Source organism: Eptesicus fuscus, chromosome 4, assembly GCF_027574615.1.
Source record: "Eptesicus fuscus isolate TK198812 chromosome 4, DD_ASM_mEF_20220401, whole genome shotgun sequence".
NCBI lineage: Eukaryota > Metazoa > Chordata > Mammalia > Chiroptera > Vespertilionidae > Eptesicus > Eptesicus fuscus.
Window position 1 is genome coordinate 30,699,263 of NC_072476.1, and position 14,278 is coordinate 30,713,540.

General features: G+C 53.0%; 1 protein-coding gene and 1 pseudogene across 2 annotated transcripts; one reads left to right on the plus strand and one right to left on the minus strand.

Moving 5' to 3' along the window:
• Positions 1-4,011: 4,011 nt before the first annotated feature.
• Positions 4,012-6,863, minus strand: TMEM270 (transmembrane protein 270). 2 transcript variants are annotated; one of them, XM_028145121.2, is made up of 3 exons: positions 6,746-6,863; positions 4,472-4,906; positions 4,012-4,180 (listed from the first exon to the last, which is right to left on the minus strand). In XM_028145121.2, exons 1-3 carry the CDS (start codon positions 6,782-6,784, stop codon positions 4,028-4,030), a joined length of 627 nt encoding a protein of 208 aa, XP_028000922.1. In that variant the 5' UTR covers positions 6,785-6,863; the 3' UTR covers positions 4,012-4,027. The 2 variants fall into 2 exon arrangements, with proteins under 2 accessions (XP_028000922.1, XP_008139953.2); XM_008141731.3 differs by having other exon boundaries at positions 4,012-4,327; positions 6,746-6,857.
• A 6,153-nt stretch (positions 6,864-13,016) lies between these two features.
• Positions 13,017-13,936, plus strand: LOC114231483 (60S ribosomal protein L17-like; annotated as a pseudogene).
• Positions 13,937-14,278: the final 342 nt, after the last annotated feature.

Consider the following 14,278-nt stretch of genomic DNA (forward strand, 5'->3'; position numbering starts at 1 on the left):
AATACCACCACCTTCTGTCCCCTCCCCACCCCCTTCCACCAGACCCTAGAAGTATCGTGAGAGATCAGGGATGAGGGCAAAGGGAAGGCCCCTTATCCTCCAACTTCAGTCCCCACGTCTACGCAGTGGCTCCCGCTCGGGGGACTCCGAGTCAGGAGGACATGGCAGCTGCATGGGGCAGAGGTTGGAGGTCAGGCTCCTGCAACCACGAGGCAGCTGCCAGGAGGCCCAGCCAAACGAGGCCTCTGGGTGGATAGCAGCCCCAGGACCCCAACTTAGGGCAGGGGGGAGCAGGCATGTTGCCCTGTGGGGTGGCTGGGCCTCCCGCAGCCTCCTCCTAACCTTGTCCTGGCAAAGCAGCCCAGGAAGGGACAGCAGGACCAGCACAGTCTGGCCTGGGCGGGGAGGCTGGCTGGGGGAGCGGGCTGAGGCGAGGAGCGCTAATAGGTTATGTCAGGCGAGTGCTCTGGGGAGGGGGCCGCGCCTCTCAGCTCTGGCAGCCCCACCTGGGGCCCGCGCCCAAGAGCTGGAGCCTGGAGAGAGATGCTGGCTTGGGTCTGAGTGCAGGATGAGGGCTCGGAGAGGGGCTGCTGGGCCCCGAGCTAGGAACCTCATTTAGCCATGGTGGCCAGGAAGGCAAGAGAGGATGAGCCCCCACCCCGTCAGGCCCCTGTTGGGTGATAAACACCGAGACCACCTCCAGGGGCTGGGGTCCCGTGGGGAGAAGCTGCAGGTTCTGTCGAAGCATGCATGTGGCTTGGCTTGGTGGGGAGCAGAGTCCTGGGGACAATCCCTAAGCTTCAGGAGGGCCCCTCATGTCCCCCCACTTTCACTCCTGCCCAGGGCTCCATCCCAAGTCAAGGACTCTGGTTCCTCACCCCGTACTCTCACTGCCCTGCCCAGGGTTTGCCCAGCAGCCCCCATCCTGCAAGCTGCACAGTGACAGCCCCTAACACTGCCTCTCCTCTGGGGCTGGGAGGGTCAGGAGCAGAGGGGGGGGGGGGGACAGGGGAAGATGGAAAGGAGCCCCTCTCTCAGGGCTGTGGGCTCAGGACTTGAAGGGGAGCTCAAACGTGTAGGCAGGGGGCTCAATGCAAGGGAGGTCAGCGAAAGGCCAGGGACTAAGCCTGGGTCTGAGGAGGGGGCCCCTAGCAGTCATCGCAGGGCGGCCAGGGCCCTGTGTGTCTTGGCCCAGCAGGACCCCTAGGCCGCCAGGTATGTAACAATTCCAGCCATTTCCTGCCCTATTAATGAGAAAGGGGCTGATATAAATACACGCTCAGCATAAATAAATACAGGCCAGGCCCCGGCTGCATAGCAGACAGATTGCGTGGAGCTGCTGGCCAGCCCTTCAGCCAGTTCCCCCCACCCTGCCCCGTCCCCTCACCTCCCCCCAGCAGTCCAGGGCCCCTTCACACTCAAAGGCCTGAGACAGACAGACTGACTGCCCTCACCCTTGACCTCAGAACGGGGTCCCTGTAGCCCCTGGGGAGGTGGCAGGCCCAGGAGAGGGGGCTGGGCTCCCAGGGGCTCCCAGCACCTCCCGCCCCAGGCCTGGAGCAGGTGCTGCTCATGCACAGACAAGGCAACAGCCCTGGGAGGCCCCAGGTGCTGTGCTTGTGCCTGTTCACAGGTGGGGAAACTGAGGCTCACAGGGTTCAGGAACCAGCCCAAGGTCACACAGCCAGGAGGTTGTGGGTCCAGGATTCAAAGCCTGAGGCTTTCTGATCCCAAGGCCTCTGATCTGCCCGCTGTGTGCAAGGGGCAGGTTCTTTTCCCTCCCTTCCTCCACAGCCCCAGCCCCAGCCCCAGCCCCAGGACTCCAGGGTCCTTTACACTCAGGGCCTGGACGCATATGTTTTATGGAACCGGATCTCAGCTCCTATAAGGGCCCTGCCCACAGATCTGCACACGCAGGCCTGGCGCCTCCCCAGCCCCAGACCAACTCCTAGCTAGGGCGTTCAGGACATTGAGGTCTCTCAAATGCTGACTGTCTCACCAGAGATCACCTGGTCACCCCACACTGCACAGACGTGGACACTGAGGGCCAGAGGGGTGAGAGCCTGATCTAAGGTCACAGACACAGGGCAGAGCCCTGGCGCCCAAGCATCTGCCCCAGGCCTTCTCCTCCGGCCGCTGGCTCAGCATGGGAAGGGCCGCGTCCTCTCACCAGCCTCTCCTGCTCGGGGCTTCCCCAGCTCTCCAGCCTGCACACTGCCCAGGGCAGACCCAGAACCCAGCCTGGAAAGACATGCGGGACACAGTGGGCCATGTTTTCCTCCAGCTTAGAACCAGAGAACAAGGAAACATTTTTACCTAACGTCTCTGTATCTTTGGTGGTTGTTTTTTTTTTTTTGTTTTTTTTTTTTTTTTAGTAGAAGTAAAAGATAGCAGTATCACATGCACAGCCCAGAACCTCCCGGCTGGTCCTGGCCTTCAGCCCATCCTCCAGCTCATCCTGCCTCCATCCTCTCTCCCCAGGCACCCCCTTCCCCCTTTGAGGCCTTTCTCCACCTGCCCCTCCCTCCCTTCCTCAGGCCCTGCAGGCCCCAGCCTTGTCAAGCACTGGCTTGGTCCCTGGCAGTGCAAGGCCCATCCAGCTCCCCATGCTGCACTGGGGCGTTCTCCCTACCCCCCAGGCGCACACTTCTGCACCCAGCTTGCCCTGTAAGCTGGGTGTGTGTCCTGGAATCCCAGGGCCAGGGAGAGCCCTCCCCAGCAGGTGTTCTGCCTCATTGGCCAGGCCGGAGCCCTTTACAAGTCTCCCCACAAGGACAGGCTGGGACTGCTCCTCGGACTTGGAGGAAGGGCCAGGAAATTCACTGCACACCCACCCTGGGCCATCTGCAGATCCATATGGGAGACAGGGCAGAAATCCTGCCCTAACTTCCCTGGGAACCAGAATGGAGAAGGAAAAGCAGGGCAGAGCTCTTTGGAACATCCTCCCGTACTCACACCACCCTCAGGCTTGGGAGTGAGTGGAAGTTGATTGCTAACTCTCAAGAAATCATCCCTTCCCCCCGCCCACACACACACACTTTACAGTATCACTCACCTAAGTGGTGTCTGGGGGATTTGACCCACTGCAGCTTGAACTCTCCTAGCTGTATGAGCCATCCCTCAGCAGGACTGGGCAGCTAGGGGTGAGTGCTGAGATAATGATGTTTCCCTCTTTCAGGAGAGAATGGATATATGGATCTGTGAATGGATTTGTGAGTATGCGGATGGGTAGACAGGCTGAAGGATGGATGGATGGATGGATGGATGGATGGATGGATGGATGGATCTGTTGATGGATTTGTGGGTGAGTAGGTGAATGAATGGGTAGGTGGGAGGGTAGATAAGCTGAGGATGGAAGGATGGATGGATGGATGGTTGAGTGGGTGGGTGGACATATGGATGGATGGGTGGGTGGGTGGGTGCATTGGGTGGGTGGATGGAAGGGTGAGTGGGAATTAATTGGCTAAGTGTGTAAATGAATGGATGGGTTAGCTACAGACTGACTCAGGAGTAACTACTTCTCAAAGGAATTTTCTAAATCTCTGAAATGTGAGGCCCTGGCACCCCCCAAAGGCCAGAGTCTCTAACTACCCATCTCCTCTAAAACACCAGATACCAACAATCCTGAGAACCAGGGACAGGGCCTAGAGAAAGTTAGGGGTTCTGGGAAACAAAAAATCTAGGGTCCAGTGCTGGCTTTTCCCCTGATTTACTCTGGGCCCTTGGGATTGTTCAACCTTCTGAGGCTCAATTTTCTTATCTGGAAAATGGTGCTAATCAAACCTGATGCCTGTGTTACTGTGAGATTTAAACAAAATCACGTGTGTCAAGTGCCTGAGATGGTTATCTGGCATGTATCAGGTGCTCAAAGAATGTGATTTCCTTCCCAGAGGCAGCCCTAGGGCACGCATGCAGGCACACACATGCATACATATACATGCACACGCACACATATGTGCACACACATCCCTCCAGCCCAGTGAGACCCTAGACCAGACAAGACCAGGAGAGGCAGATGAAGACACATTTATTCTCCAATGGTTTCACACTCCGGCAGGACTGGCCCAGCCTTGAGAACCAGAGACTCAAAGAATGGGGACTCAAATAGAGACTCGGCTTCCTGGGGCTCAGCCTCCTGGGCCTGGGCCTGGGCCAACTGGGCTGTGTGCTCAAAGGCCGCCTGCAGCAGGTGGGAAGCAAGGCAGGTGGCCCAAGTGACCAGATAGGCCAGGTGCCAGGCGGTAACCACTATCTTGCTCTCCACCCACCAGTACAGATGCTTCGCCAGTGCCAGTAGCCCCAGGACCACCTGGTTCTCCAACAGAGCCTGGAGGGACGAAGAGGATGGGCAGGTGGCCACCACGAGCTCACAGGGCTGCACTGCCCGACGGCTAGCCCTCTAGCCCAGCCCTGGTCATGCCCAGCACCCCAGGCCTGCCCTCAGCAGCCTGCCCTGCACCCTGCCACCCACCTTGCTGGGCAGCCAGCCCAGGCTGCAGCGGTGCGCCTTCCACAGCAGCCTGCAGGCGAGCAGCAGCAGCAGCAAGGCCGCCAGCATCAGGCTGTGCAGACACGACAGGAGTAGGTCCATCCAGGTGGCCGCAGAGAGACCCAGCTGCTCCCAGGCACCTGGCTGCTTCGGGTCCAGGCCCAGGGCCCGGGCACAGCCCAGCATTCCCGCCCACACTAGCCTGGGCACCCTCAGAACCAGCCACACAGGGACCTCCATCAGTGCCAACCCAGCCCGTAGGACCGAGCCCGCTGGGCAGGCTGTGAGCACGGGCAGTGGGTGGGCCTGCTGGCTGCAGGACCCCTGGGCCTGCTGGAGCAGCCCTGACAGCCAGTGGTTGAAGAGGATGATCTTAAGGAGCAGAACATTGTAGAGGTGGACCCGGTTCTGGACCAGCTGCAGGAGAAGGGGAGACAGTTGTCACCCACCGTCACTCAGTGGGGGCAGGAACCCTGCCTGCGTTTTATTGTAGTGGTTGGGGCTGCCAGATCACCTTGAGCCAGGCCCTCCTCCTCTTGAGGCCTCAGATACCCCACATATAAGAATGATCTTTATCTGTTCACTTCTAAGGGCTCCATTCTCTTAGAAAGTGTCTCATTGAGAGTTCAACCAAAGGACCTGTGTGCATGCATATGGGCCTATCCAGCGGTTAAGTTCAACGGGGGATTGGGGCATGCGTGCGGAGAGGGGTGGGATGGGAATGGGGGGATGAGGACAAATATGTGACACCTTAATCAATAAAGAAATTAAAAAAAAAAAAAAAGAAAGTGTCTCATCTTTCATGTGGTTCTCTCTCTTGTGGATTTAAATAATTATTTCTAGAACTCCAGACTGAAGGAGATTGACTGACGGTGATGATAATGATGATGTCGATGACATAGGAGTGACCATGCCCCTCAGCCCTCTAATCCTGTAGGATTTGAATCCAGGTCAGTTTCTTCTCCCAAGCATCTGGGCTTTTCTGCACATCCGTGGCTTCTTGGTGTCATGAGCACAGCTGGTAGCAAAGGGCAGTGTCATTAGGGGTAGAGAGTGTGAGGCATGGGGGACAGGGACGGAATGAATGACTGACCTACTGAGAGGGGTGAAGGAGAGGGAGGGACCTAGGATGATGTCCATATTTCTGTCCTGGGTGACAGGGTGGACATGATGTCTCCCATCCATGGGGAGGAAGTGGGGTTGGATGGGGAAAGAGTCTGAAAATGAGAAAGTTTCACTAGAGTCTTGGAGCTGAGAAGCCCCTCCTCAGAGCCCCGAAGCCCCCAGCCCCTGAGTAACACCAACCCACCAACCTGGACCCCGTGTGTCCTTGTCCACAGGACCAGCTGGAGCCCTAAGGGATGGGGTGAGAGGCAGCAATCTGGGGTTGACTGTATGCCCTCCCATAAGGGGGATCGGCAGAGCTGAGGGGATGGAGCTGTGCTGAGAAAGGAAGGGAACACAGGGGTCCAACTACAGGAGGAATTAGGATGGAGGCAGGAAATGGCATCTGCCCCCACCCCCACCAGCTGATAGTGTGGAAACCAGGGAGGAGAGCAGCCTCCTATATCCCACATGACCTATAAGGTCCGTTATGGCAGAGAAAATGGAGGTTCAGAGAGGTAGAATAATTTGCCCAAAGTCACACAGCTAAAGAGCAGAGCAGCCAAGATTCAAATCCAACTGTCTGTCTCTTTCTACTACACCATGTCATCTCCCCGTTCTGTGCCACAGCAGCCGGCCCAGGGGACCCTTTTCTGATAACTCAGCCCACTGAGCAGCTAGAACTCAGAGATGTGGCCCCAGTCATCAGTATTTGCATGTCTTAAAACAATGAATGGGGCCTGGCCGACGTGGCTCAGTGGTTAAGCTGAGGTCACAGTTCAATTCCCGGTCAGGGCACATGCCCTGATTGTGGGCTCAGTCCCTAGTGTGGGGCATGCGGGAGGCAGCCAATCAAGGATCCTCATCATTGATGTTTCTATCTCTCTCTCTCTCCTCTCCCTTCCTCTCTGAAATCAATAAAATATATATAGATGTGTTAAATGGATGGGAAAGGCAATGCCTATCCCACAGGAGTGATTCTCTAGAGAAAATGCCGGCCCTGTGCCTTGGGGCGGGGCTCCTGGGAGCTGCCAGATTATCCAGGAGGCAGGCAGTCACCTAGCTCCACCGGGTCCAGCGGCTCCTAGGTAGCTGTGAAGAGCCAGGTGTGTGGCCCAACCCCTCCCCACTTTACCCCGGACCCCCACTTACCAGCACTGAGAGCTTCACCACCAGCAGCAGAATCCCCATCAGGCTGGATCTGGAAGGAGGGACGGAGGGACGGCCTCTCCTCCAGCTGGGAGAGGCAGGTGACCTCACAGACACCACAGGGCGGGGGCCAGGTTACCGTGGGGACCCAGTTGCCACAAGAGAATGACCTGCTTCCCTCCCCCTTCACTGCACCAAAACTGGGGTGTTTGTCTGCCACGTCCTGTCCGCTTTCTCGTTGGAGACTGCTCCTAGGGACATCGACTCCCCAAACGCCCAGCCCCAGCACGGAGGGCCTCAGGGCCTGCAGCAGGCAGCCGGAGCAGTCAGGGCGGGCGGACAGAAACAGGCTGCGCCTCCCCACATTCTCCCAACTCCCCAAGTATCCAAGGCTGGGAAATAAAAATCCCTACCTCAGGGCCACAGGTGACAGGATGCTTGGAGGCAGAGGGAATTGAGGATGCTCAGCTGCCCAAACTGGAAGGGGCCTGCCTAAGCCCCCACACCCATTCATTCCTGCATTTTACTGAAGGTTGGTCCCCAGTCACAAAGCAGGGGGGTGAGGTTGTGACCTTTATTCTCGGGCCTTAGTGACACTTCAGCGGTGTTACAGAACGGAAAGACTTCGTCTACAGCACTAGCAGAACCGAAACACGAAACAGAACACTAAACACCGAGAATTGCCGTGGAGAAATATCGGCTATTTCATTATGAATGGAGCCCCCCAGGAGAACGGGACGCTGATGCTCACAGGATGAACTTCCCCATGGCATGCAGGTTACATACAGGGCAAACACCACCAGACCCCGTGGGTGAGGGGTGAGGGGTCCTGCTGGGAGCTGATGGGTTAGACAGGAGGTGAGGGCACTAACTCTTCAGGTCTTGAGGGCAGCTCTAGGCCTTTCCCCGCATCCCTTTGTCTGGTTTCATGCGAAAGCAGCCAGGAGAAAGGTCCACCTTAAGGCTCAGGAACTAAAACATACTAGTAATGTAGGTCAAACTGTTATCTTTTGCCTGCCAGTGGTCAGAGCCCTGTGACCATTCCTTAGGTCCTGGCTACTGTCCCCTGCTGCCTCAGGGATTGCTGATTATAGGGAGGGGTGGGGGAGGGGGAAGGCTAGGTGAGAGAGGGGTGGGGGGGAGAGAAAGAAAGAGGGAGAGAGAGAGAGAGAGGACTTCCAGAGCTAGGGTTTATAACTAGTTAATCAAAGTCATAAGGACCCTCGGTTTCAGTGGGTTCTGAGACTAGGTAGAGGAGAGCAAGGAAGAGAAAATGTGCCTCGGAATGTCCTGGAAGGGACATGTCCTGGGGGAAAGGGGGCAAATCTGCGGAGCGAGCCCCCTCAGGGCCACAGGAGGCAACAGGAGGCCACAGGCTGCCACCAGAATGTTGGAGAAATTGCTGGAGCCATTAATTAGAATACGTAGAATTCTGGGGGAATCCGGAACCTGGGCACAGCTCTCTCACACTGCTTTCCTCAGCAGGCGGCCCCAGGGGGCTGGGGGAGGAGGCTCTCACCTCTTGTAGAAATTTTTCAAAGCACGCTCCCTGGGGCACAGGCCACTGTGAGTGCTGGGCTCGGTGGGGAGAGGGCAGACCGGAAGGATGAAAACCACCGGCCCTTGCACGCAGCGTGATTTCAGTCCTCACCATTCCCTGGGCCTGGCGCCCTGTGCAGGGCACAACCTGCCCCACTGTCCCCGGCAGCCGGCCAGAACGAGTCCCTGGAATGTCAGCGATGACCTTTGTCCCGGGCAGCCCCGTGGACCCACTGGTTTCCTTTCCTGGGGCAGGAGCTGGGGCCTGGAAGGTGGAGTATTCAAAGTCCCTCCATTCTGTCCTCTGCCTTTGAGCCCCTCCCCCACCCTCTCTGTCTCCAACACTATGGCACTGAGAAGTCATGAGGGCTTCAGAAAGGCCTCGGGGAGCTAGGTTTTGAAGGATGGGTAGGAGTTGCCAGAGAAGAGAGTGTGAAGGATGGTCCGTGCAGAGGGCGCAGCTTGATTTAAACAGTTCAGTGTTACCAGAGCATAAAGTGGGACGTTGAGAGGAGCACAAAGTACGTAGGTGGTGAGGTCAGCAGGGGCCACGTGGGTCAAGGAATATTTTATTAAATGACAGGAGCCATGGAAGAGTGGAAGGAGCAAGGCCACTGGAGATCACTGTGGGCTTCAGAACAGCCCCTCTGGCTGCATGAGGAGGCTAGACGAGGAGGGAGAAGGGGTGAGGGGATGTGCTAGGAACCCACCACAGTAAACACTCCGGGCATGAGATGACGGGAGCCTGGACCTGGGGCTGTGGCGCTCAGAATGGAGAAGAGTGGGCAGATGCCAGAAATGTGTGGAAGGTGGGACTGACGAGGATGGAAGCTGTCAAGAATGGTGGAAGGTCCAAGATTGTACCCTGCTTGCAAACTCACCAGTCAGCCTGCCGGAGACTCCTGGATGCTAGGAGAAGGCACAAGACTCCTGGGTCAGAGATGAAGGACCAGTTATTACAGCACCAGCAGTAAACTAGAGTCTACGTATTTTGCATTGACTCTTTGAGTCCCAAATCCCGCAAGGTGACGTGATTAGAGCCAGGTGACACCTGAACACCCTGCAGGTGTATTACCAAAGAGAACCCCTGAGCTTAAGGAACCCAAGTCTTTTATAACAGGCAGAAGCCAAGCCTGCTCCTTGCTCCTGAGAGACACATTATCCGCCTCACGTTGGACCATGCCTGTGCTTCGCTCCAGAAGGAGACATTATATATTCCAAGGTGGTTTGATACACAAACATTCTGGAAAAGATCATTCAGAACAAAGAGAAATCAATTCCTTTGCAGAAACACAAGTGACCTATGGAAATTTTGTCTCCCAACCAGAGGACTGAATAGGAAGAGGGGTAAATTGAGGCAGGGCTCAGGATCCCCCTCAGAAGGCTTGGGCAAAGGGTGGGTGCCCACTGAGGTGGGGTGGGGAGTTGAAGTGAGTTTGGGGAAGAGTCTGAGAGATTGCCGGGAGTCAGATGGTGAGGACTGAAACTCAGACTTGCAACTCATTTCCCCTCCTCGCCTCTGTGGCTTGCTCCCCACCATCACCGGCATCACATACCCAACACTTGTCCCTGAGTTGATGGTCCTCAACCTCATATTGACCAAACTGCCTGGACCACGTGGCCCAGGCAGGAGCTGGAGTTGAAGAGACCTCATCCTGCCGCACTGCCCTCAGGGTGGGCCCCTTGGGGTATCTCTTAAGCCCCATTAGGATGCCAGGGCCAAGTCTCAGTCTCAGCTCCACCAGCAGCTGCTGCAGAGAGCCCTCGAACTTGACTTCTTCAGCAAACAGCCCTCCACCCCTAGGTTCAAGGCCACCCCTGCACTATTGTGCTGTGTGTTGCCTTGGGCAATACCTCCCCTCCTGGCCCAGTCCTCACCTTGCAGGGTAACAGAGAGAACCAGGTGAGAGAACCCAGTTATCAATGAACATTGCCTTGCACGACGTCAGGGGGCACCATTCCCCGGTCCCTGCCCTGAATCCGAGAAGATTCTCCTCCCCTTCCAGGACCACTGGCGGCGAGAGTAAAGGCTAGGAGCCCGCCTCAGAAGCTTCCCACCCACCACCAGCGTCCAAAAGCTCTCAGGTGCGCTCCCCTACAGCTGCAGGACCACGGCGCGGCCGCACGAGGGCAGCAGATACCAGGGTTGCGGGCCGACACAACTGGGCGCGCAGAGCAAATTGGTGGAAAGTTTTCAGTTGCTTCTTTCGCCCTCTAGCCTGCAAGGACAAAACGTTGTGTTAGCCCTGTAACAACAATGTTGCGGTGTGTTATCTCCAGGAGCTCGCCGGGTGCAGGTCCCGCCATGCCTGGGTTGCTGGGGATGAAACCAGCAAGAAATGATCAGGACATATGTATCTCCCCTCCCTCATGTTCTAATGTTAAAAATTCACTTTATTTCAAATATTCACCACCACCCCTCCCCCAAGTATGCAAAAATGATAAACATGCCTTCATACTTCTTGGAACTTGTATTTATTCTTTCTAAAGATGATTTTTATCAAAACCACTTGAAATGCAAGAATAATGATTAAAAGCTTGTGAAAGCATGAGGGACCTGTCTTGTTAAGGGGACAGAAGGGTTTGAACTGACCTCTGTGTCTTAATTACAAGTCTGTGCTGCAGGCTGTAGTTTCCTTATCTGTGAAAATGGGGTATACATTGCAGAACCTGCCAGGTGACGTTGTAGGGAGGAGTCAGTGAAATAATAGGGTCTGTGAGTGCTTTGGGCAGTATCTGGCCCACAGCAATGCTTGGGGCTGGTGGGTAATGAAGTCATCATTGGTGGGTGATAAAGAAGCTCAAGTTTTTTTTCAAGCAAAATAGGCTGCAAGTTGGACAAAACTACTTTAAAATAAATGCAAATTTGTATTTTTTTAATTGATTTCAGAGAGGAAGGGATTGGGAGAGAGAAACATCAATGATGAGAGAGACTCACTGATTGGGTGCCTTCCACATACCCCCACTGTGAGCATAAATTTTATTAATTTATAAACCAGTATGTGGAAACATTCATTTCAAACTGCTTTCAGGCAATTCATTTGGAGCCTGAAATTCACTCGATTTTAAATACCCCCCAAAAAAACACTGCCAAATATGAACAAAGGTCATTGCTATTGTAAAATTTATTTTAAAATTTTTAACAGAAAAATGAATAAAATGGTTCAAAAGTGGGGGGTTTTGGTGCCAAAACCCAGAATAAAAGCATTTTTAAAAGGATATAAACTTGCCAAACCACTCCATTGTTCAAGAACATTATTCACCCCCAAAATAAAGGTTCGCATAAAGGTACAAAACACATATAAATGCTAGCAACAGAGTGCAAAGTCACACCTGTGAGGTACAAAAACCAACATGAAAAAATAGCGATGATAGCCAGTCAATGAAAGAAAAATACCACATGATCTCACTCATTTAGGGATAGTAAAGAACATTATAAAGTGGTGAACAAAAAGATAGATACAGAGACAGTAAAGCATCAAACAGACTTTCAAAGTACAGGGGGAAAGTTTGGGAAAGGTGGGGGAGTTATGAAATCAAACGAAGGACTTGTATGCATGCATATAAGCATAAACAATGGACGCAAAACTCTGGGGGGGAGGGCATGTGTGGGTGTGGGGTGGGGGGGGTAATAGTAAGATATGTACACATATAATACCTCAATAAAAATATAAAAAAAAAAATAGCGATGATAAATACATTTTTTCCAATTCATTTATTGACCAGTTTGTTCAGAACCAATGTGTTCAGTGCACTTGTTTTCTGCCTGTTCACCTAGACTTCTCTCTGGAATATTCTCCCGCCCACCAGCTACCCATCTTCAACCACAAGCACTCCTTTTTTCTCTGTTTGCTCTTTTACCTACAGGCCTCTTCCATTGGGGAGAAAATGTTTCTCGCCCGACCTGTGTGGCTCAGTGGTTGAGCTTCGACCTATGAACTGGGAGGTCATGGTTAGATTCCCAGTCAGGGCACGTGCCTGGGTTGCAGCTGGGTCCCCAGTGCAGGGCGTGCAGGAGGCAGCCAATCAACGACTCTCTCATCATTGATGTTTCTATCTCTCTCTCCTTCTCCCTTCTTCTCTAAAATCAATAAAAATATATTTTTTTAAAAAGAAAGAAATGTCCACCCATCCATCAAAGGCCATTTAGGTTGTTTTTATATCTTGGCTATTGTAAAAAATGCTGTAATGAAAAATAAATGCATCGGGCTATATCACACTAAAAAGCTTCTGCACGGCAAAAGAAACTGCCAACAAAGCCAAAGGCAGCCCACCAAATGGGAGAAGATATTAAAAACAACAGCTCCAACAAGGGGTTAATGCTCAAAATATATAAAGAACTCGTATAACTCAACACCAAACAAACAAAAATCCAATTTAAAAATGGGCAGAAGCCCTGGCTGGTGTGGGTGTCATCCCTTGCACTGAAAAGTTGGGGGTTTGATTCCCAGTCAGGGCACATGCCCGCCTTGCAGACTCCATCCTCAATTGGGGGTGTGCAGGAGGCAGCAAATCAATGTTTCACTCTCTCTCTCCCTCTTCCTTCCTCTCTCTCTAAGAAGAAATCATTTTAAATTAAAAAAAGAAAATGGGCAGAGCACCTGAGACACTTCTTCTAAGACATACAATGGTCAACAGATATATGAAAAGATGCTCAACTTCACTAGCTATTAGGGAAATGCATATCAAAACCATAATGACTCTTCCTGTAAGCAGCCTGAGCTGACCTCTGAAAATGGTGTGCTATTCACCTGACCCACAAAACCCCACAAAACCATGTAAATCAAGAGGTTCAAATCTGCTCTGGCCTGGTAGCTCAGTTGCTTAGAGCATTGTCTCTATAGGCCAAGGTTGCAGGTTCGATCCCCAGTCAGGGCACATACAAGAAGCAACCAATGAATGCATGAATAAGTGGAACAACAAATTGATGTTCCTCTCTCTCTCTCTCTCTCTCAATAACTAAGTAAGTAATTATTTTTTAAATCAACCCATGGATGCATAGATAGGTAGAACAACAGACCGAAGTTTCTCTCCCTTCCTCTCAAATCAATATTTTTTTTTTAAAAGAGGTTCAAATCTTTGTGTTCACTTTAAGAACACTCGCGAAACTGCCCAAGCCATCAAGGGTATGTATATCTGAAAAGCCACCAAGTATCTGAAGGGTGTCACTTTACAGAAGAAGTGTGTGCCATTCTGTGATTACAATGGTGGCGTTGGTAGGTGTGCCCAGGCCAAACAGTGGGGCTGGACACACGGTCAGTGGCCCAAAAAGTGCTGCGTTTTTGCTGCACACGCTTAAAAGTGCAGAGAGTAATGCTGCACTTTCGGGTTTCGATGTAGATTCTCTGGTCATTGAGCACATCCAGGTGAACAAAGCTCCCAAGACGTGGTGCGGCACTTACAGAGCTCCTGGGTGGATTAACCAGCGGTCGGCAGCCGGTGGTCCGAGGGCCACTGGTGGTCCGTGAGGTCCGAAAGGCTGGCGGCCGCTGGATTAAACCATATATGAGCTCTTCCTGCCACATTGAGATGATCCTCACTGAAAGAGAGCAGATGGTTCCTAAACCAGAAGAGGAGGTGGCAAGAAGAAAAAGATACCCCGGAAAAAAACTGAAGAAACAAAAACTTAATGGCCCGGGAGTAACTTCAGCATGAAATAAATACTAATAAATGCAAAAAGAAAATACAATAAACTACAATGCGATACTACCTCACACCTGTTAGAATGCCTATTATCAGTAAGACAAGTAATAACAAGTGTTGGCGAGGTTGTGGGGAAAAGGAACCTGGTGGAGATTTGACGGGTGATGCGGGCTGTGAGTGAATTCACAACTGAAAGAAGAGATAGATACAGAGAGAACGTTCATTTTACTTTCCCTGAAGGAAGACGGCCGGAGCATTGCTAATCAATACAAGGGCAAGAAAACAAAGGACAGCTTCCCCTTTTAAGCCCCGGCTAAGCAGCAAGGAAGGGCAAGGGGTTGGGGCCCCTGGGGG

Coding starts and splice junctions, on each gene's coding strand:
- TMEM270 (XM_008141731.3), bottom strand. CDS start 6,784: ATGGGGATTCTGCTGCTGGTGGTGAAGCTCTCAGTGCTG. Junction 4,907..6,745: donor TGGTGAAGCTCTCAGTGCTG/GTAAGTGGGGGT, acceptor CTTCTCCTGCAG/CTGGTCCAGAACCGGGTCCA. Junction 4,328..4,471: donor TGGGCTGGCTGCCCAGCAAG/GTGGGTGGCAGG, acceptor TCGTCCCTCCAG/GCTCTGTTGGAGAACCAGGT.